This window comes from Falco cherrug, chromosome 15, assembly GCF_023634085.1.
Source record: "Falco cherrug isolate bFalChe1 chromosome 15, bFalChe1.pri, whole genome shotgun sequence".
Taxonomy (NCBI): Eukaryota; Metazoa; Chordata; class Aves; order Falconiformes; family Falconidae; genus Falco; species Falco cherrug.
The window spans coordinates 5,071,704-5,098,036 of NC_073711.1; the positions used below are offsets into that span (position 1 = coordinate 5,071,704).

At 39.1% G+C, this 26,333-nt stretch overlaps 1 protein-coding gene across 1 annotated transcript in view; it reads right to left on the reverse strand.

Annotated features, from left to right (window-relative positions):
* Positions 1-26,333, reverse strand: part of COL4A5 (collagen type IV alpha 5 chain) — an 86,171-nt gene that overhangs the window by 56,810 nt on the left and 3,028 nt on the right. Inside the window, exon 2 of the mRNA XM_055727499.1 lies at positions 3,756-3,815. Within this exon, the coding sequence (XP_055583474.1) occupies positions 3,756-3,815 (60 nt within the window). The remainder of the gene's footprint in view (positions 1-3,755; positions 3,816-26,333) is intronic.

Sequence of the window (26,333 nt, forward strand, 5' to 3'; positions counted from 1 at the left end):
CCAAGGCAAGACAAAATAATTTTCCTGTTATAGTTCAGTTTGTATTACTTTACCTGATCTGTTAAAATTTGGATATCCTGAAGGTTTAGGAAGAAGGCTACTTCTGAATCTCCAAAGGAATGCATCAGGCTCTGCTAAGCTGAACAAAGCAGCGCTTCTTAGCTGACTTAATGCAAGTGGACAGCAGCTTGGATACAGAAGCTGGTTTTGGGCCAGAAGTTAAACACAGTGGAACAGAAGCATGGGGCTCAGCTGAGTGCATTTGCCAAGGCTTTTCCCATCTTCCCAGTACAGAACCAGGTTCTGTACATGCCTGACTTTCAGTAGTTCTGCAAGTACACTGTTGCATTGTCAATGACAGAATCTCCCGATTATTTAAACAGCTCTTTGTCTAATGCTCTTCATACACCAATGAGGCAAAAAACTATAGAGTTTGACTCCTGGTTCAGAGGTCACTGGAGAAGTAAGCAGAAACACAAAATGTCACGTGTCAAATACAAAGTGAAAGCCTGAAACTTCTTGTTGTTGCAGCAGTTTACATTCAGCTGGAATAAAGATAATATTTGCAAGAAAACTAGGCTGAAGATAGTATCAGGTTTAGAAACTTACATCAAATGTTTAAGTAAGTGGTACAATGTGATGGAAACCTAATCATCTTAAGATAGCCCTTGATGTCTTGTAGTAGAAAAAGACTCTAGAAAAAGTTTAAGGCTGTAAAAAAAAACAAACAAAAATTTGTAAGAGAAAGCATGATGGATGTCAGTGGCAGAGAACTCTTGTGGTTCTCCCCAGAGCTGAACTGCTGAATCCATCAATACATCAAATACTTTGGGCTTTGTAATTATAGGGCAACTAAATGTGTGTGCATGTATGATCAAACCAGTTCCACTAGCAACACATCATAGTTAAGAAATATGGGCTTTGCTTTTCGTTGTTCCTTTACATAATGTACGCACACAATGGTTTGCAAGCTTCAGAAGGGCTGTTTAAAAAAAAATATGCACAAAACCCCCCTCTGGCATGCCTCAGGATTACGTTCTGTTTACCTTGATTTAGGTGGAAAATTAATCACAGTTCCCAGATTTCAAAGTGAATCTTCCATTCTAAGGATGGAAACTTACATTATATCTATCAGTTTAACAAGTGGGAGTCTCGGACACCTCCCCCCCGCCAATTCCTATGAGGACTCAGACATACCAAAAAAAAAAAAAAGACAAAAGACAGAGAAAGCAGTCTTACCATAGGTGAAACTCTGCTTTCCTTTATATGTTTTGGTGGTGGTGGTTTGTTGTTTTTTTTAACTTTCACTAAAAGATTACACCGATCAGTTTGCAGCCCCCCAGGAATTTTCCAGGAAGATGCATAACTGTTGTATAAATACTTGGTCTGATGTTATACTTGTTTTACTGGAGACTTTTTTTCCTTCCCCAAATCCTTTTCACAAAAGGTTATCAAGCTTCTCACTCTTCTGCTCAGGACTTGCTATAATTCACTCCAGAAAAGGCCAACAGAGATTGGAAACTAAATGTGGAAGAGTTTCACCAGTGCAGTTCTTAACAATTGGCTAGGACAGTCTGAAGGTGTAGAAACAAAACCCACAATACATAGCGACACTTAAGAGCTGGATCTTGAACAAGGCACATATGCTCCAGTTGTTGACTGTCTCTGGACAAAAAGCTCCCTCTGACTCCAAACAAACAGTCCCAAAATATTCTTTCCAGAGGAAGGTGACTAGGTATGTCATTAAATGACACTGAAGGACTGGAATGAATCGAGTGGGTCATGGTCCCTGCATGTGCAACAGTAGTATAAAGAGAAAGCTGAATCACTAGGAGAAAATAATTACTTTATTTTACTTAGAAACCCAGATTTACTTGTAGGTTTTCCTTATCCATGCTAGCCAGCCAACACCCATTTGCTCACTGAATTCACAAAATAGCTGTGACTAGTACAGAAACAGGCCAACTTAGAATTATAGGAAGGTTCTCCAAAGCTGTACCTGCTGCGATTGTATTGGGAATGTAAGCCTAATGCTTAAGTGTCTTCAAACGAAGCCTGAAATAGCCCTGTGACTAGTGTTAGGATACATCTGGTTTGGCCACCTGCATTTGAAGATCCTGTAGGAATGCACCAACCCCACCAGGTTCATGTTTTGGCTAACCAAATTAACTCAGAAACCCCGCTATCAAGGGTATGCTGTTCTTAATTAGGTATGTAAATTTGGAATATACTTGATGAACTAAAAGCAAGTGAATGGCAAGGACTGACCTCATCTGGATGGAAGGTGTGGCACCATGAATTACTCTGAAGGACATCTGCCTTGTTTAACCTTGGCCAATAGTAAAATTCTGTGCCAGCACATTATAGTGCCAAAATCGTCAGGCACTGCATTGCGTTTCATGCATTTGAGGTTACGCTTGTTTACGCTATGTCAAAAATCACCTTTGAAATGTGTCAGAAAGTAATCTAGAGCACTGAAGCCCTTCTAGAACCTTGCTAACACAGGGTAAGTGGTTTGATAAGACAGGCTTATCAAACTCTTGGTTATCAGTTCACATCTTTAAGACGACTCCATTGTATCTTAAGCAAACTGAGCAAACTGTTTACAAGACTAAGAGTGGAAGCATTTCAGGCAGTCTCTCCTCCTTGCAGTGATCACATCACATTCATTACCTGTGACAGCAGCAGTTACATGGGAACTATTTAACCACAATTTACTTACAACAAGGCTCCCACACTTGAGAAGGCTCAATTCAGGTAAGTACTGAGCTGTGTATCTATATTGCATTGTAACTAAAAGAAATGTTGGGTACCTGCTTGTTCCTCAAAGGAAAAAATTGTAAAACATTAAGAAATAATGGTGATAGAAACACAAAGTACTGCACTGATGTATTGAGCTCAGGCAGTGAGACTGGAAGTCAAAGATGCATGGAAGCAGGAAAGCTCCGAGACATCAACATGCATCTCTTGGCCTTCAGATGTTGTCTGGGCAGCCCAAAATAGCCTGTTGCACTGAGTGAACCACACAGGGTTGTTTTTTGGATTGGGGATGGTTTTCACTTGACTTGATCCAAGAATACACGTTTGTCCATTTACTAGCTGCTTACTTGGTTGGCAGCTGTGTATGTTAGGGAAGCTGTATCTGAATAGTGTCACTTCCACAGTCGAGCTGAGCATCTAGCCAGCAACAGCAATCATCTTCATATGCAGCTATACAAGTTATGAGGTAAGAAACAGCGCAAGTTCAGAGCACATTACTGAGTGTCAACTACCTATGAGCAGGTAATGCAAGAAAAGTGGGAAAGCAAGCCACACTCTGGTTTTAAATTCCTGCTGAAGCATTACTAGCATAGCCATTATTGTACAATCCACACCTTAGCTCATCCACACTAACTGGTTAGTGTAGGCAGGCCTTGGCACTACAACGGAATTCTTTCTATTTTGCTAGAATTTGTGTCTTTTCTGCTTTTCATTCCCACATAACTGGAGAAATTTGTGTCATCGCTCCCCAATCTTAAGAAAATGGCATACAGAATTTCATACCATCATCAGATGGTCCATTTGGTCCAACCCAGTACCTGAAGTTGTTATAACAGCTATGCTTTTTGGTGCATGCCCACACTACGATCAAAGTAACATATGAGCAAGAAACAAAAAGCTATCACCCTTAAGTTTCAGTTATCTGAAGTTGGCATATGGCTCAGTGGTTTGTGTGTTGGTCTGCCAGTAAAAAAAAAAGAAAAGAAGTTATTTACCTTTTCACCTTTTACTCCGCTGCAATCACATTTGGATAAAGGTGTACATCCGTGGCAAGCCTTTAAAGACACAAGAAAAAAATTAGATTTTTTTAAAGCATGAGACTACATGAAGTCTTTAATTCTATTACAAAACTTAGTCTGAAACAGCCTATGAAGTTTGTCATCTGGCTGTTATACATGTGTTCAAAGCAGATACAGTTAACAAAGTTCAATCACCTTCATTAATACCTATGCTTGTACGTAAGTATATTACAGTTACAGTTTCCCTGGAATTCTTCGACTTTTAAATTTATGCTTAAACGCCATTTGCTCTAGGGCAAGGCACAATGCAACACCTATGGCCAAAGAGGCCAGAACTTCAATAAAACAGGTTCTTCAGCACTTGCCTCCACACTAAGAGTCCAATTATGCTTCCCACCAGTAGATGTCAGGTTTTGCACAAAAGTTTAGCCAAGCCTGAAGCTTATGAGCGTATTTGTGATAGTTATTGGAAAAATACTTAACACACGATTAATTCTTCCCTCCACACCGCAGAAAAAAGTTTTTTCAAAAAACCATAGATTTCATCTAGCTGCATTCATGCTCCATTACAAAGCACGACAAGTCAGCTACAACAGCCTCTAACATAAGGGTAGTGAGAGCCAGATATTAAGGGGTCAGAGGAGGGGGATGTGGAAGCTTGATTCACAAAGATCTAAGGTAGGTAACCCTTTCCACACCACATTTGCTTAGCTCATTTTCTTTCACCTCAGCCCCAGCATGGGATACTGATTAGAGCTCTGTGTTCATTTTTCAGAGATGAGCACGTGTGTTTACAAAAGTGAGATTTCTAGAACAAATGAATTTTTTGTAGAATGTCTCTACATAATACATGTAGTCATCAATTTTCAAACCTCTTAATAGTTAAAAACGATGAGCCACATTGGAAGATACACTACCTGAAATACTTCAGAGTTTAACTTGTTCTGAGAACAGGTGCAGCATTGTACTAAAAACATTCAGCACATACTTTGAAAGTTTGAAGAGCTGAACATTTGGGGTCCCCCCCAGTAATCTACAGAGAACATTATGTACAAAGTTTCAATCAAGCAGGAAACCAGTTGGTGTGTCAGATCTAAAGTACGTCCACACTTGAATTCTAGTCTTCGTTATCACAGAAGCATTTAGAGACATGACCCATCACCTACCTGGCAATAGGAATGTCCTGGCTCTTAGCCTAAACACACTACCAAGCGTCAGACTGAAACCACAGAAGTAGCTTGATTCACCTGGAGCTACCCAAACCCAGGACCAACTAAAGCATCTTGTAGCAAAAGACAGCTTTGAGTTTTAAGTCCAGCAGTAATGCTAAATGACAGGACTAGGGCATCTCTCAAAATCTTCCATCTGGCTTTTGTAATCAGTTTCTTGATTTGATGTTTATGAAAACTCAGAATTCTTAGTTAACAGCAGTTCATTGAGGCATTTCCTAAAGTGAAATTTACAGTTCAGGTTTTCAAACATCAGACTGGACAAAATGAGTAACCTGGCCTGACCTCATAGCTGACCCTGTTTGGAGCAGGGAGTTTTGGCTAGATGACCTTCCGATGTGTCCCCCTCCCATACAAGTTATCCTGTGAATTTGCTATCAGATCCTTTTCACTTTTAAGAGTGGATTTTAAAAAAGCAAGTTTCTTGTGAACCAGTTTTAGGATTAATCTCGTTAACAAAGCTTCATTTAAAAGGGATTAACCGTAGTTACATGCAATATTCCCTTGCCTCACAGGACAAGCCTAACACAAAGCAAAAGCAAGTTACCTAGCTCGTTAACTAACCTAGCTCGTTAACCAGCAGTGCTGGTTTCTCATCGCAAGTATAGCACAGTGGCAGCTACATGAAAATCTTTGCTGCCTCCAAGAGGCAGGGGGAGGAAAAATAAAGTAAATCAGCACTCATTAAAAACCACCAAAAGCTGTACAGTAGTGAAACACACATAGTCGAAAATAACACACATAGAAAGCATCATCAAGACCCTACACCGCATAAGAGGGATTTATTTATGTTACAGACAGAAGAAACTCATTTAGTCTTCTTCACAGCTTCCAGAGAATGTTTTCAATAGAGATTTCCTGAATTTTCATGTACAAGGGAACTGTTGGGATGAACAGGGAGAAAAGGAAGCTGAAAGGGAAAAAGCTGGTTTGGGATTATGTTGTCCCTTCACAAAACAAGTTAGATGTACACGATTTTGTGAAGGTGAGTTTTTGGACAGTGAAACTCAGAGTCTCTACCCTCTGCTACTCTGTCTTTACAGTAGCACTGCAGAAAATTACATTGTTAGTGTTAACACATCTTCAACAGTGATCCTGTCAGCATCAAGACTACACAAAATAGATCCAATTAATAAAGAAAATGGAATCATGGAATAATTGGGTATGGAAGGAATCACTCAAAGCAGGGCAACTGGAGCAGGTTGCACTGGAGCAGGTTGCACAGGCCCTTGTCCAGGTGCATGTTGAATAACTTGTGGTTATTGTTGTTGTTGAATACAGTGGTAGAGATTCCACAGCCTCTCTAGGCCCTCAATCTCCTTGTCTGCCTTCATGGTGAAGCTTTCCCCCTCAAAAAAATCTCACTAGAATTCCCTATGTTGCAACTTCTATCTGTTGCCTCTTAACCTATGCAGGATGAGCGGAGCCTGGCTCCATTTTTGCTACACCCTCCTAAGCAGCAGGAAGACAGTTGTAAGATTCACTCCCTCCCCTGAAGTCTTTTTCCCCCTCAGATCCCAGCACTTCCCCATATACCCAGCCTCCCAACTCTGCATGTCCCAAAATAAAGCAGAGAGAAGTGATCTTTAAGTCAGCTTGTTTAGAATCAGGGATTGACTTTTGCTGATTTTGAAAGAACTGACAAAGAAGGCCCTTGCTGTATATGCTGGCAATAAATAATGGTGAATATGATGCTGGATGGTAAAGTGTATCCTTCCCAATTCTGTGGCATTAAAAAAAAAAAAAAAGCTTCTAAGATGAGTCAACATCTTTCTCTATAAAGTTGTTGAAGAAAAAAAGTGCTTTAATTTGGTCAATATAGTGGGAGTTTTTTTAGACCAGTGGCTGCCTCCCAAAGTAATTTATATATTCAGACTGGATTCCTCACACTTTGAGCAGCCTCTTAACATATACTATTAGCTTTTCTTGAAGAGTCAGGTGTACTCACTGAACACTTTTTGACAGATGGTTTTGAATATCCTGTTCAGACGCATTACTTGCGGGAAGGGAACATGGTCTTTCCCAGACAGCAATGAAGGGAAGCTAAAAGAAGTCTGTAATCAAAAAACTCTTCAAATTCCCACTGTAATCAAATGGTAGCAATTTCTGGCTTAAATCCTGGGAAGAGCTATTCACCCACAAGCTTATCAAGAAATATTCCCTCAGCAGTCACTTATCTTCCTGTACAAAAGCTGTATTTGGCAGATTGTGTTTCTTATTTGCATTAGCTTGTATCCCCACCAAATTAAGGGTTTTTTTAACTAAAAAGTTTGAAAAGCCCTGAGAATTTGTACTATATCAAGATCACTCTGTTTAGAAGTCATATTGCAGTACAGCATAAAAAAACAACATAAAGTAAAACATGTTGGCACAGCAAAAAAAAAAAGCTTAATCACCTATTCTAAGTGAAAACTTTCTTCTTGTTTAGACTTTCAATAATGTCAAGGCCTTTTTTACTTGGGAAGGCAGGGACAAAAATTGTGCTACAGGAGACTGCATACTACAAAACAAGCTAGTACAAGTTTGAAAGCCACTCAGCAGCCACAGGCTAGAGATTTCTGATGTCACAGATTTAATTCTGCATCTCATATGAATGCAAAGAAAATCCAGGCTCCACACTGTGCGTAGCAACTCTTGGAATTTCACCTCCACGTGAACAGCAAATTATTTATACCTCAATCAAACAAAGAAAGCAGATACAATGACTAGCAATTCAAGCATAGAAAAATCTACATCAGGAACAAGATTTGGATGGTTACAATCAGTAGTTTGCCCTTAGTAACAGCTTAAATGCCACTAGTTCTGAAAATCAGGTGACTTTACTGGGTTTTCAGACAGGGAAAATGAAGAGTTCCACTGAGGTCTAGAGTCAAAGTTACACTTGCTATGTTTGTTACGGTTTGGGGAACTGAACAAGTCACCTGCCTTGTATTAGGTAGCCAGAAGCCTTCAGTAGTAGTCCAATTCCTAGCCGTGGCCACTAGGACATGTTGCCTTATGTGACAGGGAAGATGATAAAAAATGGATGTAATAGTGAGTTGTGGCTTGATCATAAGGAGCTGGCCACAATCTCCATGCCTATTATAATGTTTCCATTTTCAACTACACAAAGATGGATAAGGAATCGAGGCATCTTTTAAGAACAAGACTGAAACTGCTCAATTTTTCTTCTTACCTACTGCATTTGTGTTTCCTCACCCCACTCCCCACCACGTACCTGTAAAGATGAACTCACTATCATTGCCATTCCCTTTGCTGTGACTTTTGCATAGCAAGACACAATCAAGGGCTCTAATTAATCTATTTGAGTTTAGCTAATCCTTTCATTGGATTTTCCTGACAGCTTCTACCCCATTGAATCCATGTGTGGAGAGCAAGTTCTTTTCATTAGTATATAAAGGGAGGGATGGTATTGGTTTACTGGTCAAAGGATAATTCTTCAAGAACAAGCTCAGTCTTTTGTGTCTTACATGGACTGAGGAAAACTGCTTTATGCCACTAACAGAATGGGGGTTTTTTATTTGTTTTTCAGTTTGAAGAAAAAATTTTGAAACACATTTGAAATCAAAGTCACTTCTTACTCTTGACCACAGGTTTGTTACAGTCAGTTCAGTGAAATGAATAATCCTAAATTATTCTCAAAATTTGTTTTGGCTAAAAGCCTGTCTTAAGTATTGGGCACATTCCCCTCCTTTCTCATCAGGCCTAGAGATGTCAGTTACAAGGCAATTTCAGCATATTCCACTCCCTCCCCACCTCCCAGCTGCCATTCACAACAGCACTGGACAAAATACTTCCAAAACCCACCAGGTATTTGAATGCTATTCCTAGAGAGAACAGCAACTTAGGACTTCCTGAAACTGTGAAGGGAGAAAGAGAATGTCTTTTATTGATTACTAAGAGCAAGCTAATAAAAGTTATAGAGGACTGGTTAATGGCTTCAGGTAGGTTAGCCCGACTTGATACCTTAGTCTGTCAGAATCAAAGCAACACAGCAAAATTTAAGCAATACGTTAGCTGCCTAACTAAAAGATTTAGATAGGGAGTTTAGTCCTGCTTCAGAAGTGATTTACCATTACATACACACAACTACAGGGAAACTAAACAGTTGTGTGCATGTAAGGAGAGGTGTAGGGAATATCTAAAACCCCGAACTAAAGTATGCACTAGTACTTAAATAATGTATAGGTACTTGAACATACAGGAGTTTAACAATATTTTAATACTCTTTCCATGGGAAAGATTACAGGTATGGGGAGGGAAGCCAGTCATTTACAGGGTTTGAAATTTACCAATTAGAAACTTATAATCAAGAGAAAGGGGTGCAACTTCTTACAGAAGCACAGTAGATGAATCAATAAGGTGCCTTTGTAAGCTATCAGGAGAGTTCTGACATGACCCAAGTTGCTCACAAATGAACACTCAATGCAGACATCCAACTGTTTGATAAAGAAAGAAACAAGAAAGAGTCTGAACATTTACAGACCGAGCAATTTATTCCAACATCCTCCTTACGTATTATTTTATCATGAATCCTGAATTTCCTGTTTGATAAACCCCTCTCATTTCTAGAGAGCATAGTGACATTACTGAACCTACCCAGCAATGCAGTTTGTACTGACAGACTACACGCTTTTCTTGACAGTTCTGTTTGGGTGGCATCAAGAGGTCAAGTAAGAATCAAAACCTGATTGTGTACAGTCACTGGTTTTAAATGCTGGTGTGGCCTGTAATGTATTAAGACTCCCGCAGAGATTTAAATGACCACCAAGCTTCAGCATGCAACATCTGTTGGGATTAACATGCACACACCAGCTTCATAAACAGATGTTGTCCTGAAAGGAATCAGACAGTTATTTGACACCACAATATTGTACGCTACCTCCTCAGGTGAGAAAAGTTCCCTCCAGGAGGGAAAAGATGCACAGAAATTGCTAAAATAAATCCTGCCTAGGAGAAGTTGGCCAGAATTTTAAAGCAAATTTTAAACTCTGCAACATGCTCAGATCGCAGAAGCAACTGAACTGTGGAACAATACTCCACAGCTTGTGAGGGAAGAGCAGACAGTAAGCAGCAAAGGCTAGAAAAAAATGTTAATAAGCACACAAGTCACGCTGCAGCAATTGCTGTTTGTGTCCTGCATTTGTATGTTCCCATACTTTTTTCTAATGACTTCACTAGGATTTATTTGAACACATATAATCAAGCCTTTTGATAGTTTGGTTTTATTAAGACTCCCATTTACTAGAATGGTCAAAGGAAGAACCGGTAATGAAACTCATTCAAAAGCAATTCATCTTTGAGGGCTTCCATATAGTACATAGTCTGTGTCCCCTAAGAGTTCTTGAACCTGAAACTTGCAATTCAATCCGGTATACTTTTTTGCAGATAAGAGTAAGAAAAGTGCTTCTGCAAAGCTGATGTGCTCATGACTCATGCTACTATCTGCAGCAGGTTTAACTGCAGCTACTCAGGTAATGAATTACTGGTATTCAAAGGTATAATCTCAACTTCAGGATGGACACAGAGACTAAATACCTCAGGCTTTTTTTTTTTTTTTTCCCCCTTTCCTTCCAAATGTTATAAAAGCTAATACTATTAGGAGCAAGTGCTATTTGTAAGTTTTAGACACATTATCAAGCACCTCAGGTCTCTCCCTTCAGTATTTACCAGCATCACAGGACCAGTTTTCTTGTTAGCAAGCTAAGCAGGTAATGAAATTTACACAGTAATACTTTCTTTGGAAAGCAAAGAAAAAAGCTGAATGACATACTGAGTCTTACATTCTGATAGAATCACACCAAACCACAAAGCCCAGTATCAAAAGAACTACTAGTATATCAAACCCTTCAAATTCTTACACTGCAAGCATCACCCCCACTGGGGTTTGATTGCCAAAGATGAAGGGGGAGAGGGGTTAGAAACAATGGAAGTGTTAATTAAGCCAAAATCCATGCTTTTGAAGTCTTCTAGTCCAGAAAACAATGAAATAGGACTTCACAAATCACCAAGTCTGTCTCTAGACCACATATTTGGTAACATAAACTTATTTGCTAGAACTCCTATAATATCTAGATTAACTCAAATACATGCAACTTTGATGCTGAGAATCAGTAAAACAGTGTTTCGTAGTTCACGAAACTGTAGAAGCTGCAGTCCCAAGCAGAATTGCAACATCTCATCATTTGCTCTTGTTCACGATTTAAGGTTGGTAGAACCGAATTTTCACAGTAGATACTGCAGCTATTTGTTGGACAATGGTCGAAGACCTATTTCTAGAATGAAGCTTATACAGAGTGGACAAATCCTGCACCTCACATAGTTATTCTAGCTGCTACAGGAGTTGCCTAAATGCTACTAACATCACCCTCTGCATATGACCCTCAAATATGACAGCTTCCCAGTCAGGAAACATAAGAATATTCTAACATTGGAGAAAAAGGGAGCATAAATATTGGATAATTCTATCAATATAAAGACTGGTTGTGTTGTTATAAATTCATTTTTATTAAAATCAGTGAGTTCAAATACAAAAAAGTATCAGTTACAAACGCCTTTGCCCTAGGAAGAAGACTATAGTACTCTTTCTACTGTAACCATGCAAAAGTCTTAAACTCAGTTATTCATCCTTCTATTCACAACAGAAAAGAAATTCAGCCACAACAGAAAAGAAATTCAGCCTTCAGTCCCAAACAGACAAAGATTAAGCTTTATTTTGATGGTGGTCCTAAAGAACACACATTTATTAGCTTGCCAAGATCTGTGTAACAAAACACCTGCACAGTTATCTAGCTAAGGATTTACTACTCATCCAGGTCAAAGATTTCACCATCTATCTTCAGCAAGTTGAGTTTCCTTTCACTTGCCTGGACACAAATATAACCAAGAAAGAAAAGGTTTTGTGAGGATTTGACAAGCGAGTTAAAGCTGCTATTGTGAGTTCTAATTATGATTTCACATACATGCTCTTTAGGCTTAGCATGTATGTGAAATCATTAGGCTTAGCAAGAGTACAAGTCTGCAGTTTATCACTCAAATAACTGTGTGAAGTCAACTATGGCACCAAAGTCATCATAGCTTGATAATCCATATAATTCTTATCTCACTGAAGTATTGTATTTATGAGCAGTAACATTTCTAAAGCAGAATCTGAATTAAAATATTATTACATACCCTGTTAAGTAATCGCTTCCCTCAATTTACCTAGCTAAAGATAGTATGAGAATAAGTTTCATGCTCTAAAATTTGAGTCAAAACATGTTTCATAAGTTCTTGACCAGTTGACCAGCCTCCTTTTTTTTTTTTCCTTTTCTTTTTTTTCTCTCCTAAGTAAGGAAACTTCTGACATGTAATTTAACCTGTTACACCTTGAGGCACTATCTTTCTTTGAAGTCTGCACAATACAAGATCTGTTCAGACTTGCAGAGTAAGCTCTTAGCTGTAGTAGCCACAGTTCTGACCACTGTGAACACAACAGAGACAGATTAAAAACAGATTCTGAGACACCTGATGGCTAACCAACCCTTCTTTTTCCTCTTAAGCAGCAGCACTAGGTTGTTTGCTATCTAGACAACTGAATAGCTTATATTATAGTAATAACATGAAATATAACTGGAAGAGACGCTGTAAATCTACCAGACCACAAATGTTCTGATTACACAGAAAGTTTACAGATCCATTAATTTTATCTTGGAATACAGCTACTATGATTTGGTTGGAATTAAATGGCTACTTCTTCAAACATTCAAAAAACCAAAAACATTAGCAAGAGAAACCTTGGCATAACTACCTTTAGACTATCAAAAATTTTAAGCAAGTACGTGTATATTAAAAACACTAAACCACAAGAAATAGAGGTGAGCTCTTTCCTAAAGAAGATTGAATTTTTCTGCCTGTACTTTGTACTAAAACGATACAGAATTTTACTGCTTTAAACCAAACTAATTACAGGTTTTTAACACACAGTTCTCTGTAAAGGTTATCTTCCACAGCAGTTTCTAGTTAAAATAAAGGCAATATCTGTAGCAATATACTTTTCCTTGACCAGCTGGCATAGACTGACCACAGAAAACTTTCGGACTCAGTCTCTTTACTGAATTAACACCCAAAAGCTTGTTTATTCATCCCCAAACTGCACTGATCAGCCCATAAAGCTTTCTCCCTATAAATCTGAGAGCAACACAGGGAACAGTTTCTCTCTTTTTTCCTGGAAGCTCCTAAGAAAGGTTCAGAGACAAGATCTACAGAAGCATTCACCTACAGATTTTGACAGGTCGAGTGACCTGCCATGAAGCAGCTGCTACTGCTGCACAAAAGACTCAGCTGGCAAACAAGGGGAGTAGAAGGGCAGGCTATTCAAATGCCTAAACTGCTGATCAGACTTTCTAGAAACAGAAAAAAATGGGAAGGACTCATCCCTAACAAGCTCCAGAGAGGCTGCAAGTCAGCTGGAAGAAGCTTAAACAGAAAGAGTTTTTAACCTCCCAGGAGTTAGGAATTCCGAACTCCCTTTTTTAACAGTTAAGGTAAAAGCAACAAGCAAACATGCACAGAAGTTATTCCCCTGGAACAGCAGGTGTTGCAGCCTGACAGGATCTTTCTGTATCTGATCCCTGAACCAGACAAGAGGACAGAAAGTGCATGAGCCCAGCTGGGCATCCAGTCAACTTCCCTGCAGTCCCAGACCTTGCTCCCTTTTTCCATACTTGGCTTTAAGAGGGGGAAGACTGAAAACTCTTCAGGACATGAAGAAAATTTAAGCATGCAGCACAAGGAACAGAGTTAGTCCTTGCAACTCACAGTATTTCTACAAAGCTTCCATCTTCAGAAACGATGGTTGCCACTCTGCTTTAATGAGTGCTGCCAGCCTTGCACTTAACTGTAAGCAAGGAAAAGAACATGGACAGTTCTCACCACTTCTGAAAACTCATACATTTCTGTGGTCTGTTAAGTATTACAAGACAAAGAATGGGCTTCAGTGTAGTATATTTTACTGGATGAGACACACAGAAAGCAAATAGTCATATCAAGATCCACTGCCCTTGTCATAAACCTTTCACAGCTAAAACTGAACAGACCTAAGAAGCCAAGCACTTGCACTCCTGTCCTAACGAATACACATTTCCAAACAGCTCCACATCATGCTCTATAAATTTGCAATGATTTCCTTTAATAGCAACTCAGGTTAAGTACTACCTTTATGCTGCCATCCAAAGGCAGCACCTTAAAAAGCACGTATATTTAGATTTACAGCAAGTACACCTCCTGGTAAACAGTGAAAGCAAAGAGCACTAAAACCAGAATGTAAACTACCAGGTGGTCTTCTCATCCCACTTTATCTCCAAGTAAATCTTCATGAACTGACAGATGCTAAACACCACATTTCCCTCCTCAGCAGGCAATGCAGCACCTGCAGGAACCTCTAGACAGTGTTAATAGAGAAACACCCTAAACAAAGTAACTCTGGTTGGCTTTTCTCTTTTGGAATGGGAGGCTTTGGGGATCGACAAGTTTCGTATCACCTCTGTAGGCAGTCTACACTTCACAACTCCCCATTTCAGTTCTAAATGCTGAACTCAGAACGCAAGCCATCCTCTAGCTTTTACACAGACCATAAGCAAACTCTTAAGTATATAGCAAATTAGAGTAATGGTTTGTTTTAAGCATGCTTCCATTTTTACCTATCCAGTTACATATTTCTGCAACCAACACCAGCACTGAGACACAAGCATTAAGTACCTGACACTGAGTCAGTAGCAGTTTACACCATGCCACTCTGCTTTTCAGGAAGTCTCAGTTTTACTTGAATTTTACACACAACTCTAATCACTAGCCTCTTGAGGCTTCCTGATTTTTTCCAGCTGCAAATAAGAAGTGCCATATGGTACTCATTACAGGTTAAGATTTACTAGTCATTTAGGACCTTTCCCAAATGACAGGTGTTAGATGTTGCCACTTGCTATAACCATGTCCAAATGTAACAGAAACTTAGACCTGTCAGCTAGGCTTGTAAGCCTCAGATATGCTTGCAAGTCAAATATTATAGTCATAACACCAGTCTTTCTGGTTTTAATCCTTTCCTGGTTAAAGAAATGGAATAAAGATACAGGCTCCAAACTAACTCCTTAGGAAATGTCCTGTTTTTCACCTTCAGCCATATAACATGCAACAGAGGAAGCTTCAGTTCCCGAGTGCTGTTAATGGACGTCAATCATTTGTCACTGACAAGTGCACCTTCATGGGTCAAGTGCATGAAGCAGACCACACAAGAACAGAAATCCGCTTCTTCCTCTGAGAAAGGAGAGGCAAAATAGAATAGCATTGCAGATTAATCCAACCCTGCTGTGGTCTATTTTGAAACTACTGAAAGCACTAAAGTAATACCAAAGATTAAGCGAGTATACACGCTAAAAAGAATAGAGGCTGTGCACAGTGATATTGCATTGAGATGTTATCTGAAGTCGTACACACCCTCTTAACTGTTAGAACAAGACCTAACTCACTTAGGGCTGGGTGGGTATCTGGGGGATTTTTTTTTGTGGTGGAGGTGATTATCAACTCCATTCTCCCTCAGTTCTTGGACCAAGTATCATAGCTCCAAGGTTCTCCTAGTGAAAGCTGTTTTATCATTTGTTTATGCCTGTAGCATCAGCATACTCTGTGTGATCATTTTAATACCTGAAGATAGCACTGTGGGCAGCGCTCTGTATTGCTCAATACTAACAGAAAAGCTACTCTCCAGCCTCAGGTAATCAAAGCTGAAAAAGTAAGTGGCACTGAAGAGGGCCAGGCTAAACAAGGAAGGAAGACAAAGCAATTGTCCTAACCCCACAAGCTAGAGGCACTTCCAAAAGAACGGAACATCAGGGCTTGATGAGTTGGGAGGCCCTTTTCTTCTTTTATCTACATGGGCTCAAAAGTTCCTAAAGCTGATAGAAGTTGGATATTTAGTGGGAGCTCTCAGATGCCTTTTGAGGAGCTCACATGCTTAACTTCAGCAGATAGAGCAGCCCTCAGTGTTAGCCTCCTGAGTTCATTTACTAACACACTGGCTATATACCAGCGATAGCTCAGGGCCTCCTTAGAGCACCTGTCACCAAGCGAGGTGCTTCATAGCAAGGTGCACCTTACTATGAAAAATAACCTTAGTGTGACATGGAGGATCACAACAGTTAATTTCCCACAGACTATTTCACTGGGGCAAAGAAAAAGGGGGCCTGAATGTATTTTATTGCCTTTAAAATGCTGGAAAAGACAGCTGCAGGCTAGCACCAATAGATCATTCTATCTAGCACACACAGATCTTGGAATTAGACACTCAACCTCGATTAGAAGAAACAGATTTCATGCCCTTACACTACAGAGATTACATCTAGAGGCTATACATTACACTATCCTGAGAATCACTACATTTGGTTTGCACTGATCATCACTTAACAGAAAGCATGCCCTAGGAATTAAGTCACACTTGACAGAGACATGCTACATTTCAAAAAAATTTGAACCCATGCCAAAGAACTAGCTAAAAGAACCATAGATAAGATCTTTACAAAAAGCACTGAAAAACTGTTTTTTAAAGTATTAACATTGTATCGGTAGTAGGAAAAGCAAAATAAATCTGATCAGTGCTAGAGAAAAGGCAGCAGAGGGAAAGGAAATGCACTTTATATTTGTTTTAAACAAAAGCTGATGTCTAAGCCTCTACAATTTTTTCTGTATTTTGTTTCTATTGCCCTCCATACCACAAAAAGGCATTTAAGACAGTCACAATGCAGTATTTGTCCCAAGTTCAATAATAAAAAATATTTCAGTAGAATATGAATACATAAAAAAATACATGCACAAGATTGTCTCTTTATTAAAGCACCAATTAAAATGTGTAACCCAAATATTCCTTTTTCAAAATATTTAGAGGGATACCATCCACGTAAAACTTGTGAGCACAGTGTCACTTTCATCAGATGCTGCGTAAATAGTAGAGTACTAATTGTTTTGGGAAGGGAAGAAATCTTCAGCAATAGCCTTAACCTTCTCCTTCCTTTGACACATATATAGTAATGGTTTTCTCCAGCAATTTATTTTACTCACAATCACTCTCTGCAGGCTACTCAGCAGCAAGTTAACAACATCTAGCCCAAGAATCTCTGACCAAGTCTGAGGATGTCAGTAAGCTGTCTTCCTTGCAACATCACACAAAGATACTGTCAGTTTATAAAAGTAGGAGTAGGCAAGGAGAGCACACATGGTTCCATAATTATTAAAGTGAGGAGATCCATTCATAGGAAATTGCCTTCAAGTACTATGAAAGCTTGAGATGCAGTTCAGTTTTAAGCTTGGCAGAAGCGAGACACAGCCCCTGGCATTTGTACACATTCCAAAACAAAGTCACTTTCTCTAAGGGAAAGTATTCCCCGAGGCACCCCATTTCAGGGAATATACCAACTCCCACAAGTGCTATTTGGAGCGGAACACATGCCAAGAAAATAACCTCCTGCAAGTTTGTGATATATGTTCTGCATCCTGCAGTAACCGGTAGGTTAATTACAAGCACTCAGTATGAGGAGCATTTCCACAAAGTTTTCACTGTATTCCTACAGCAAGCAAAGTTTGGAATAGAGGATACTCTTGCAATGTCCTTTTAGTCTGCAACTATAAGAAGAACAAATAGAGAACTTTGAAGACAGTAGCTCTCTGCTTTGAGCAAAAGGTTACCTGATCCAGCCTTGGGAGCAGGAGGATTAAACTTCCAGCCAAAGTTTTCCTGTGATTCTACAATGAACGACAAGCTTGGAATTTTAGCACTTTTTAATTGTTATCTACATTTCCGTGAAGTATTCAGTGTTAAGTCCAACAATGCTTTTGTGGTGTGGGTTGACTTTGGCTGGATGCCAGGTGCCCACCAAGCCACTCTACTACTCCCCCCCTCAGCTGGACAGGGAAGAGAAATACAGCAAAAGGCTTGTGGGTTGAGACAAGGACAGGGAGACCACTCAGCAATTACCATCACAAGCAAAACAGACTCAAAGAAATTAACTTAATTTATTGCCAAAAGTCAAAATAGGGTAATGAGAAATAAAGCCCATATCTTAAATACACCTTCTTCCCACCCCTCCCTTCTTTACAGGCTCAACTTCACCCCCAACTTCTCTGCTTCCTCCCCCCAAGCGGTGGAGGGGGATGGGGAATGGGGGCTGTAGTCAGTTCATCACACGTCCTCTGCTGCTCCTTCCTCCTCACTCTCTTCCCCTCCTCCAGTGTGGGGTCCCTTCCATGGGAGACAGTCTGCCACGAACTGCTCCAGCGTGGGTCCCTCCCACGGGGTGCAGTCCTTCAGGAACAGCCTGCTCCAGCAGGGTCACAAGCCCGGCCAGCAAACCTGCTCCAGCCTGGTCCTCTCTCCACAGGGTCTCAGGTCCTGCCAGGAGCCTGCTCCAGCACAGGGTTCCCATGGGGTCACAGCATCCTTCAGGCATCCGCTTGCTCCAGCGTGGTGTCCTCCATTACTGCAGGTGGGTATCTGCTCCACCGTGGGCCTTCATGGGCTGAGGGACACATCCTGCCTCATCACAGGCTGCAGGGGAAACTCTGCTTCAGTGACTGGAACACCTCCTCTCCCTCCTTCACTGACCTTGGTGTCTGCAGAGTTGTTTCTCATGCATCTTTCTCAACTGCTGTTGCACAGCTGTTTTCCTCCCCACCTTCTTAAATAAGTTATGCCAGAGGTGCTACCACCATCACTGATGGGCTCAGCCTCAGCCAGTGATGTGTCCTTGGAGCCCGCTGGCATTGAACATGGGGGAAGCTTCTGGCAGCTTCTCACAGAGGCCACCGCTGCAGCCCCCCTGCTACCAAAGCCTTGCAACACAAACCCAATACAGTTTTCTACGCTTATGCTCTCCCATCAAGCATAGGGCAAGACTGTAAACTTATTAAAATTCTCCAGCTCTTCAAAGCTGAATGGAATACAGAATCAGTACTGAAACAACTACCAAGGTACAACTGTAGCTCACATTTCAGATCTCAGGTATGTCAAACATTTTATCAGTGTCTTCTATCACAGTACAAAACATGAAATTAAGTGCTCTGTCTGAAGCAAAGGCCAAAAAAGCCAGAGAAGTTTGTCCAAAGATTACTGCATTATGAATACACACACTGATCTGAACAGGAGTTTTCTTCCAGGAGACATGACAGTGTTTTGAAGCAAGTAACCAAAGCTTCTTAGGCAGCATATTTAAGATGATCAATAAAATTGCTGTTCAAGTGCAGCAAAATCTTTCATGACTGAATTTTTCCAGACTTCATTACTAATTCATAATGATTAGCATTCAGAAATTCATCTTTATACTTTAAAAATCCACCTTCTGTATTTGTCCTCTGAATCCTTTTAGCTACTGATGATAATACAGTATTTTTTTCAGGATCAGTGTTTGATGAAAGTTGGTCTCTGGTACACTCCCAAACACTACCAAAAAGCTTAAGGGCTTCCTTATTATTCTAAATAGTCTTCTACCAAAATTATCAACATAATCCTTTCTGCCATTAAGACCAAGAAAGACAATGGAAAGCTTACAGTGAAGTTTAGGGCAATACATTCACAGTGATCCACCATCTTCTTGATGTTAAACACATATACTTCGCCTGGCTGTTCAAAAAGAAGAAAAAACCATAAAGTCCTATTTCCATTACTGCCATGACTGGCTGTGCTGTTCCTCCACAGCTACTTCTGTAGTATACAAGCAAGTTAAGGTTCTTTAAAGAGACCTGTTTGATTAGTCTCACTTAGGTACAGTATGCTGATGTTCTAAAAATACACATTTTCTGAGCATGACTAGACCTGTCAACAAGCATTTTCTCATTCAAGTCTAAAGTTAAGGAATTTTCTAGGTTCACTTAGGATACAAAAATTCATACTTTAGACAAATGTCTTAACACTTTGTTACTACTATTACTTTAAGAGTCTGAAAGCTTCTTAGAACAGAAAAAGATACTTTCAAGACTTTTGTGTGTGTGCAAGCATGTGTGGAGGAGTGTCACCAATTCTATTGCCAAGAAGTTTCCATAATCATTCTGGATAAGAAAGTAAACGACATTACATATACACTTTCCCCTCAGTCAAAAATACAAAAAAATCTCACCAACACAGATACCAGCTTCTGTATCGATGTGTTTACTGTTTGCCTGGGCAGGCTCTGGGCACAGGCTTCCAGTGATTTTCATGGCACTACTTTCCTCATTAAGAAAGGGCTGAATGAATATTTGAAGTTAAGCTGACTGCCAAAACAGAAGACACTCAAGCCTTACAAGTTTTGTCATCCTCTCTGTATTTTCTCCTTGTTGTTTTAAATATTTAAATGACTTAAGAAAAAGTAATGGTTTTGCAGAAGCCTCAAGGTTTTGTCCTCATGTCTGACTACACAGCGACCAGATGAAAAGAGATAGGAGAAGTCAAACAAATCCTCAATTTTTCAGTCCAGTGAAGCAGCCTACTTTTCCTTCTGAATACCTTTGCCTTTTAAGGTTAAATATACAAGAGACATGTTCTTTAATTCAGAATAAGTATTTTTGCTGATTAAGTAAGTTCACATTGTCTGAATGACAGCTAGAAGTTACTTTTGCCTTTCAGAGACTATGGCTTCTGCTGTCATTCTGTATGACAGGTTGGTTCAAAGTAAGTTGACCGAAGAAAAAAAATCACTGCCCCATAAAAAGGATTATTTTAAAAATGTTTTTAAACTGAGTTCATAAGCTCCTTCACCCAAACATTGTTTTGCAGTGACATTTCTTGTCAGGAAATCAAGTTTTCTGGGAGCTGAAGGCCTGTCTAGCCTTGCCTGCAGGTCATGTTAGTTTTCATTGCTTTAAGTAAAGCCATTTAATTGTGGTTTTAATAACTGCTACTTTAATTCAAGGTGCAGAAAGAGTGCAGTTCATGGCCCAAGGTGGTCATTTTCTTCCTCTCTATCAGACACCTGCAGGATTTACGTGCATAAAGAGAAAGGTTTGCCTCTGAAGAATCAACACTGTTTAGTAGATACATTGACTCCAGATAGTCTTTTTCATGATTTATCAACATATCTCTTAATGAAGGAACATTAGTCTTCATTACTAACAAGGTGAAGCCAAAAAATAATCAAATGCAAGTGTTGAATTAATGCTTGCTTAAGCTCAACAGCTTTACGTAGTTAAGAATTAATGCTTGTTATATTTTCACCCAGAATGCAGGAATTAAAGGCTGGGAACCAGAGGGGACAGTAATAAAATTAACTATTCTGAATACACTGTAAACTCTCGACATTTTTCAGAGTACTGAAGAAATACCCAGAAGTCCAGTATATATAATCAAAATCAATTTTCCTAGCTTGATTAAAAAAAAAAAAAAAAGGGAAAGGATGAGAGTATGACTACCAGGAAACTGGCAGAGAAAGGAGTGGTCAGGATAGAAGTTAAATACATGGACACAGAACTTTTTTTCTGCACATGGAGATGAAAAATACTGCCAGAAAGCATTTAATATAATTTGTTTAGCAACAGGTAGTTATTAAAATAGAAGGACCCATAAGTCCAGTTTAATGAAAAATAACCTGATCTGGCATTGATCTTTTAAGTAGTCCTGGATTCCAAGTCACCCTTTTCATATCACGCTGTTTATACTAGTATACAAGTTAAGTGACATCTTTCTATATTAAGACAGAAAAGTAGAAAACTCCTACTGTAAGAACAGCATGAAGGAGTTGATGAAAGGGGAAAAAAAAGATTGCCAGCCTATAGCATCATAGACAAGCAAAAAAAAGCCCCAGCACCCTTCTTGCAAGGGTTTCAGAGGCAAAAGCACACAAAGTAATAGGGTAGAAAGGCATGGCCTTCCTATATCAGAAGTTCGGAACAAAACTCAGGCAACCGATTAATTCCAAGCACCTCACTACAGACTTGAAACATCATTCAAACCCCATCGTTGTTATCAAGTGCTCTGGGATTTTTCTTATTTTTTGAGTTGCAAGAGAAACTCAGTTACCTTATTTCCTCTTGTTCACAGAAGAATCCAAATTGCACTCTACTACATTAAATACAACATACCAATGCCTCTTAGTGCACGTGTTTATGTATGTGAGACCTAATTTGTATTTGAGAAGGTGCTACAAGATGAACAGAAGGCTTTGACTTCTCAGCCATACAAATACCAGTTATGGATGGTATATGGGTAACTCAAGTTACAAAATGTAAAGTGCAACATCTGACACCACCTACAAGCTTCTGCCCTTCTTCCACTCAATGCTGCCAACCCTCTAAGGTACCTGAAGTTCCTGAAAGACTTTAGGTAGAAAAAGGAGTCTGTCAAAAAGAAAACAACACACCCACACACAGTGTTGATATTCAAAGCTTACAGCCTGTCTCTCAGTACAGATGCTGGCAACTTGCTTCACTTTACCACTATGGTTGCCAAATAAAGCCAGATTTTGTTTAGCGCATTAAGGTTTTGTATTTTTGTCTAGTCCAGTAACACCACAAAAAGGCAGTTAGTCAAACAGAAAATTAATCTAGAAAGAAAAAGTGTAGTTCTGCTTAATTTTCTATACAAAAGTACTAAAAAGTTATTATAGCTTATGTCACTTACAGCAGTGGTTCCTAAAACACTCTGAGCTGAAAGGCCCCTATATCAAGCTTTACCTTTCTCATGAACTGCTCTGCAGTCTCAGGCTCTTGGACGAAGCCATACCAACACAGCTCTGCTGGTTATTTGCCATGGCTCTCAAGTGAGTTTGTGATGCAATTGGCAGCATCTTACCTCAGCCTCGCACAAGAGGCTCAAACAGACCAGTCAGCCTTCAAGTTCTTCTACCAAGCCAATAAGGTGATGTTACGTACCATAACTACACGTCCAAATATAACACAAGGAGGTGAGACACACAACTATTACAGTGGAGAAAGAAGTTAAGAGTCTTAGTTTCATACCAGTGAAACATTTCCATACAAATCAAAGATTTCCTGCATGCTCACTGTTTCTAGAGAAGGGGTATCTACCACATACTTACACCTCAGCTACAACCAAGGGTTATTTAGTTCTGATTTCTAAGAGCATCCAAATTCCCTAGGAATCAGTACAGCATAAATATTGCCTTAAATTAATGGTGTGGTTTAAAACCAAGATTCACCTTGACAACAACTAAAGTCAGTCCTAGAATAAACATGCCTTCCAACACATTTAATATATTTCAGCAGAAAGTCCTGGATGATACACAGACACTGGCAAAAAGACTTACTAGCCAGTGTTCAGCCTGGAAAGTGAATACAGCTTTGCTCATCTCAGGGAAAGTTAAAAGGAGGGAAAGCAGGGGTTTCAGCAGAGCTGCAGTAGCAAAGCTTACCTAGCATACGGTGGGGTCATATTAGACTACAGTAGGACAGTTTTGCAGGTCTAGCTATATGCCTCAATAAAAAGAATCATTTTGTAGAGAATAGCTATTTTACTTCTGGTTGTAGTTTAAGTGCATTGCACACAGATGCTTTTTACAGTGCCAGGAGAGAGAACAGATTGAAATTAGATTCTGACATTTTAATTCTCTGTAGATATTAGGTAAAAGAAACAAAATACAGATGAGACCAAACTATTTTTGTTCCCCTCCAATCTGGAGGGGACAAGTCCAACCAAGAGCCTTGAAGGCTACCACTGTCAAAGTCAGCTGAAATCCATAGCTTTAAAGTTCCTTTTTCTGATTCCTAACACACACACTTCAGGTGGACAAAACACACGCATTGTCAATACTGCCATGACAATTTTTATTTTGTTACATTATAACAGAATAATACATAAACACACACTGCATAAGATATCTGCCACAAAAGGAGAATACAAAATTTAAGTTCTGAATGATGCTGTGCTGACAGCTTAGGAGTTGGCTTCTTGATTAGATGCAACTTTAAAAAAGCATTTAAGTAAACATGAATATTCCAGCCCACAATTTAACTACACAATTAACAGCTGGACTCTATTATCTTGAGGTCTTTTCCAACTGAAATGATTCTATGATTCTAATTAGGATTAACTTTTGACTACAGGATATGCAAGTTATCTTAAAGTACATCTAGGTGCACAACTGTACGCTTGCATAATTTTAAACTTATAGGATAATTCAGGCTGGAAGGGGCCTCAGGAAGTTGAGTCCAGACTCACTCTCAAATCACAGCAACAGAGAAGCAGTTTTGCAAGTGAAAGGCACATATATCTTTAGGCTGCCTGGAAAAAAGACTTTGATATTGTCCATCAATACCTTATAGTTTAATTATCATTTTTAGAGGGAGAGAGACTAAAGCATTAACAAGTTTAAGCTAAAATGTTTCATTTGCAATACAGCTTTGCAATTATATAGTTGCCCAATATCCATCTCCTAAAATTAAGATCACATCCTCTTCACTCCTTGCATCTCCTCACAACAGTTCTCCAAGAAAGACTTGAGACAATTGCAAAGCAATTTTCTTCAAATAAGCATTAGGATTCTTTTTTTAACGGGACCCTCTCCTCTTCAGCTCAGCTATGTTTATTCTGTTGACAAACTCACATTACATTGAAGCTTTTCCTCCACATACCACACACTTAGCAATTACATAACCAGGATGCTTAGCACGCTTCCCTTTTCAGAAGCTGCACTGTACCAGTGATAAGGTTTAATTGCATTGCTAACCTTTCACAAGAGGGTAAAGGATGCTGCTTAAGGATCCTTAAAATCTGTACCACCACTGTATCTTTTGAACAGGTTTTATTTTAGATACTCTTGAGAAGAGATTATTTACAGCACAGAAAGGTCTGCAGCCAATGCCTGACAGCCAAACACTGCATACAGCAAGAACCTAAAAGCACCCCAGTGGTTTTAAACATTACTAAGTCCATACAGCCTTATGAAACAGATAAGCAAAAAGCATCTTAAAAAGCAGTTTGTCTGGTATTATCATTACTGGCAGAGGCTGCTTTCCATTCAGTATGCTTGCGTAATACTATTCCTAGAACGTATAAGTGAGTGTTATCTAGATATCTTGTTATGTGGTGATATCAGTGGAGAGTTTACACAATCCATACAGTCAGAGAAGGAAGCATTTTAATCTAAGTGAATGAAAGGTAAAAACGCACAATACATCTTTGCTGTATGTGTGGAACAGATGCCTTACTGCACTTTAGCCCAGATAGGAAATATGCATATTAGATTTGTTGGGATGTTATATATTACAAAACAACTGAAATCAGTAAGAAAAGTTTCTACATGTTCTAGTAAAACCAACAGCAACTGATTGCATTATGATAAGTATTATTGCTTATTCATAGTAGAAAAAGATCACTATGTAAATTTACATTTGCTGTTAAATAACTTAATATTTTTGTCCCAGGAAAATTTCTTTTTCTACTTTAAAATAAGATAATCTACTTGCTGAAAGCAATTATTTCATTCATGATCAGGAAAATTAAAGCCTAGGAGTTTCCACTGAACTATCAGTCTATTTCCATCATGTGGAAAAACTGAATAAGATGCATAAAAATTTTGTGTGCATAGCTGCAAAAGATCATATTATGGTTCAAATGGTTTCTGCATTAAGTTTCATTCAGGATTCTTTCAATTTGTTTGTATTTTAATATGTGCCAGAACACACCTTGAGATACAACTTTTACTACATCTTTAAGAGCCATGAAAGGTCAAAAGTAATACACATGACAAATGACAAGTCACAAGCAGGAGGGCTTGAGCCTCGATGTTATGAAACTGAGAAAGTCTTGTGCATGACTAATCAAGACATATCCACGGAATTTCAGGATGAAATATTTTTTGAATCCTAAAAGCCAGCATCCATTTCTTTCTGCTTTTACTAACCTAGCTTTCATAACTAGAAAGAGCCAGTCAGTTATGAAATGGGAAATAATAACAACCACTATTACCATGATAAAATAGTTATGACAAAAAAAGAGAAGCACAGATGACCATCATTTACAGGTTAACCATATTAATCAAGTACATAGTAATTAATTACATGGTAGCATGTATTTATATTTTTTCCTTTCAGAGGTAACCATATATAATCAACTAAACTTACTTGAATACTACATTACTTTAACACAGATAATACCTATCTTGCCTTACCATATTTGAACAGCTGTTTTCATCCCCACACTTCCAGTCAAACTGGAGTTATAATAGAAGGCAAAGAAAAAAAAAAAAGACATTGCAGAAATTACTTCATTCTTAATAACTTTTGGGCTGACAAAGTCCATTTACACTCTAAAAACATGGGCCTTAACTATGAGGGAAAGTTTTTAAAATATAAACCAATGGACCATCACTAACTT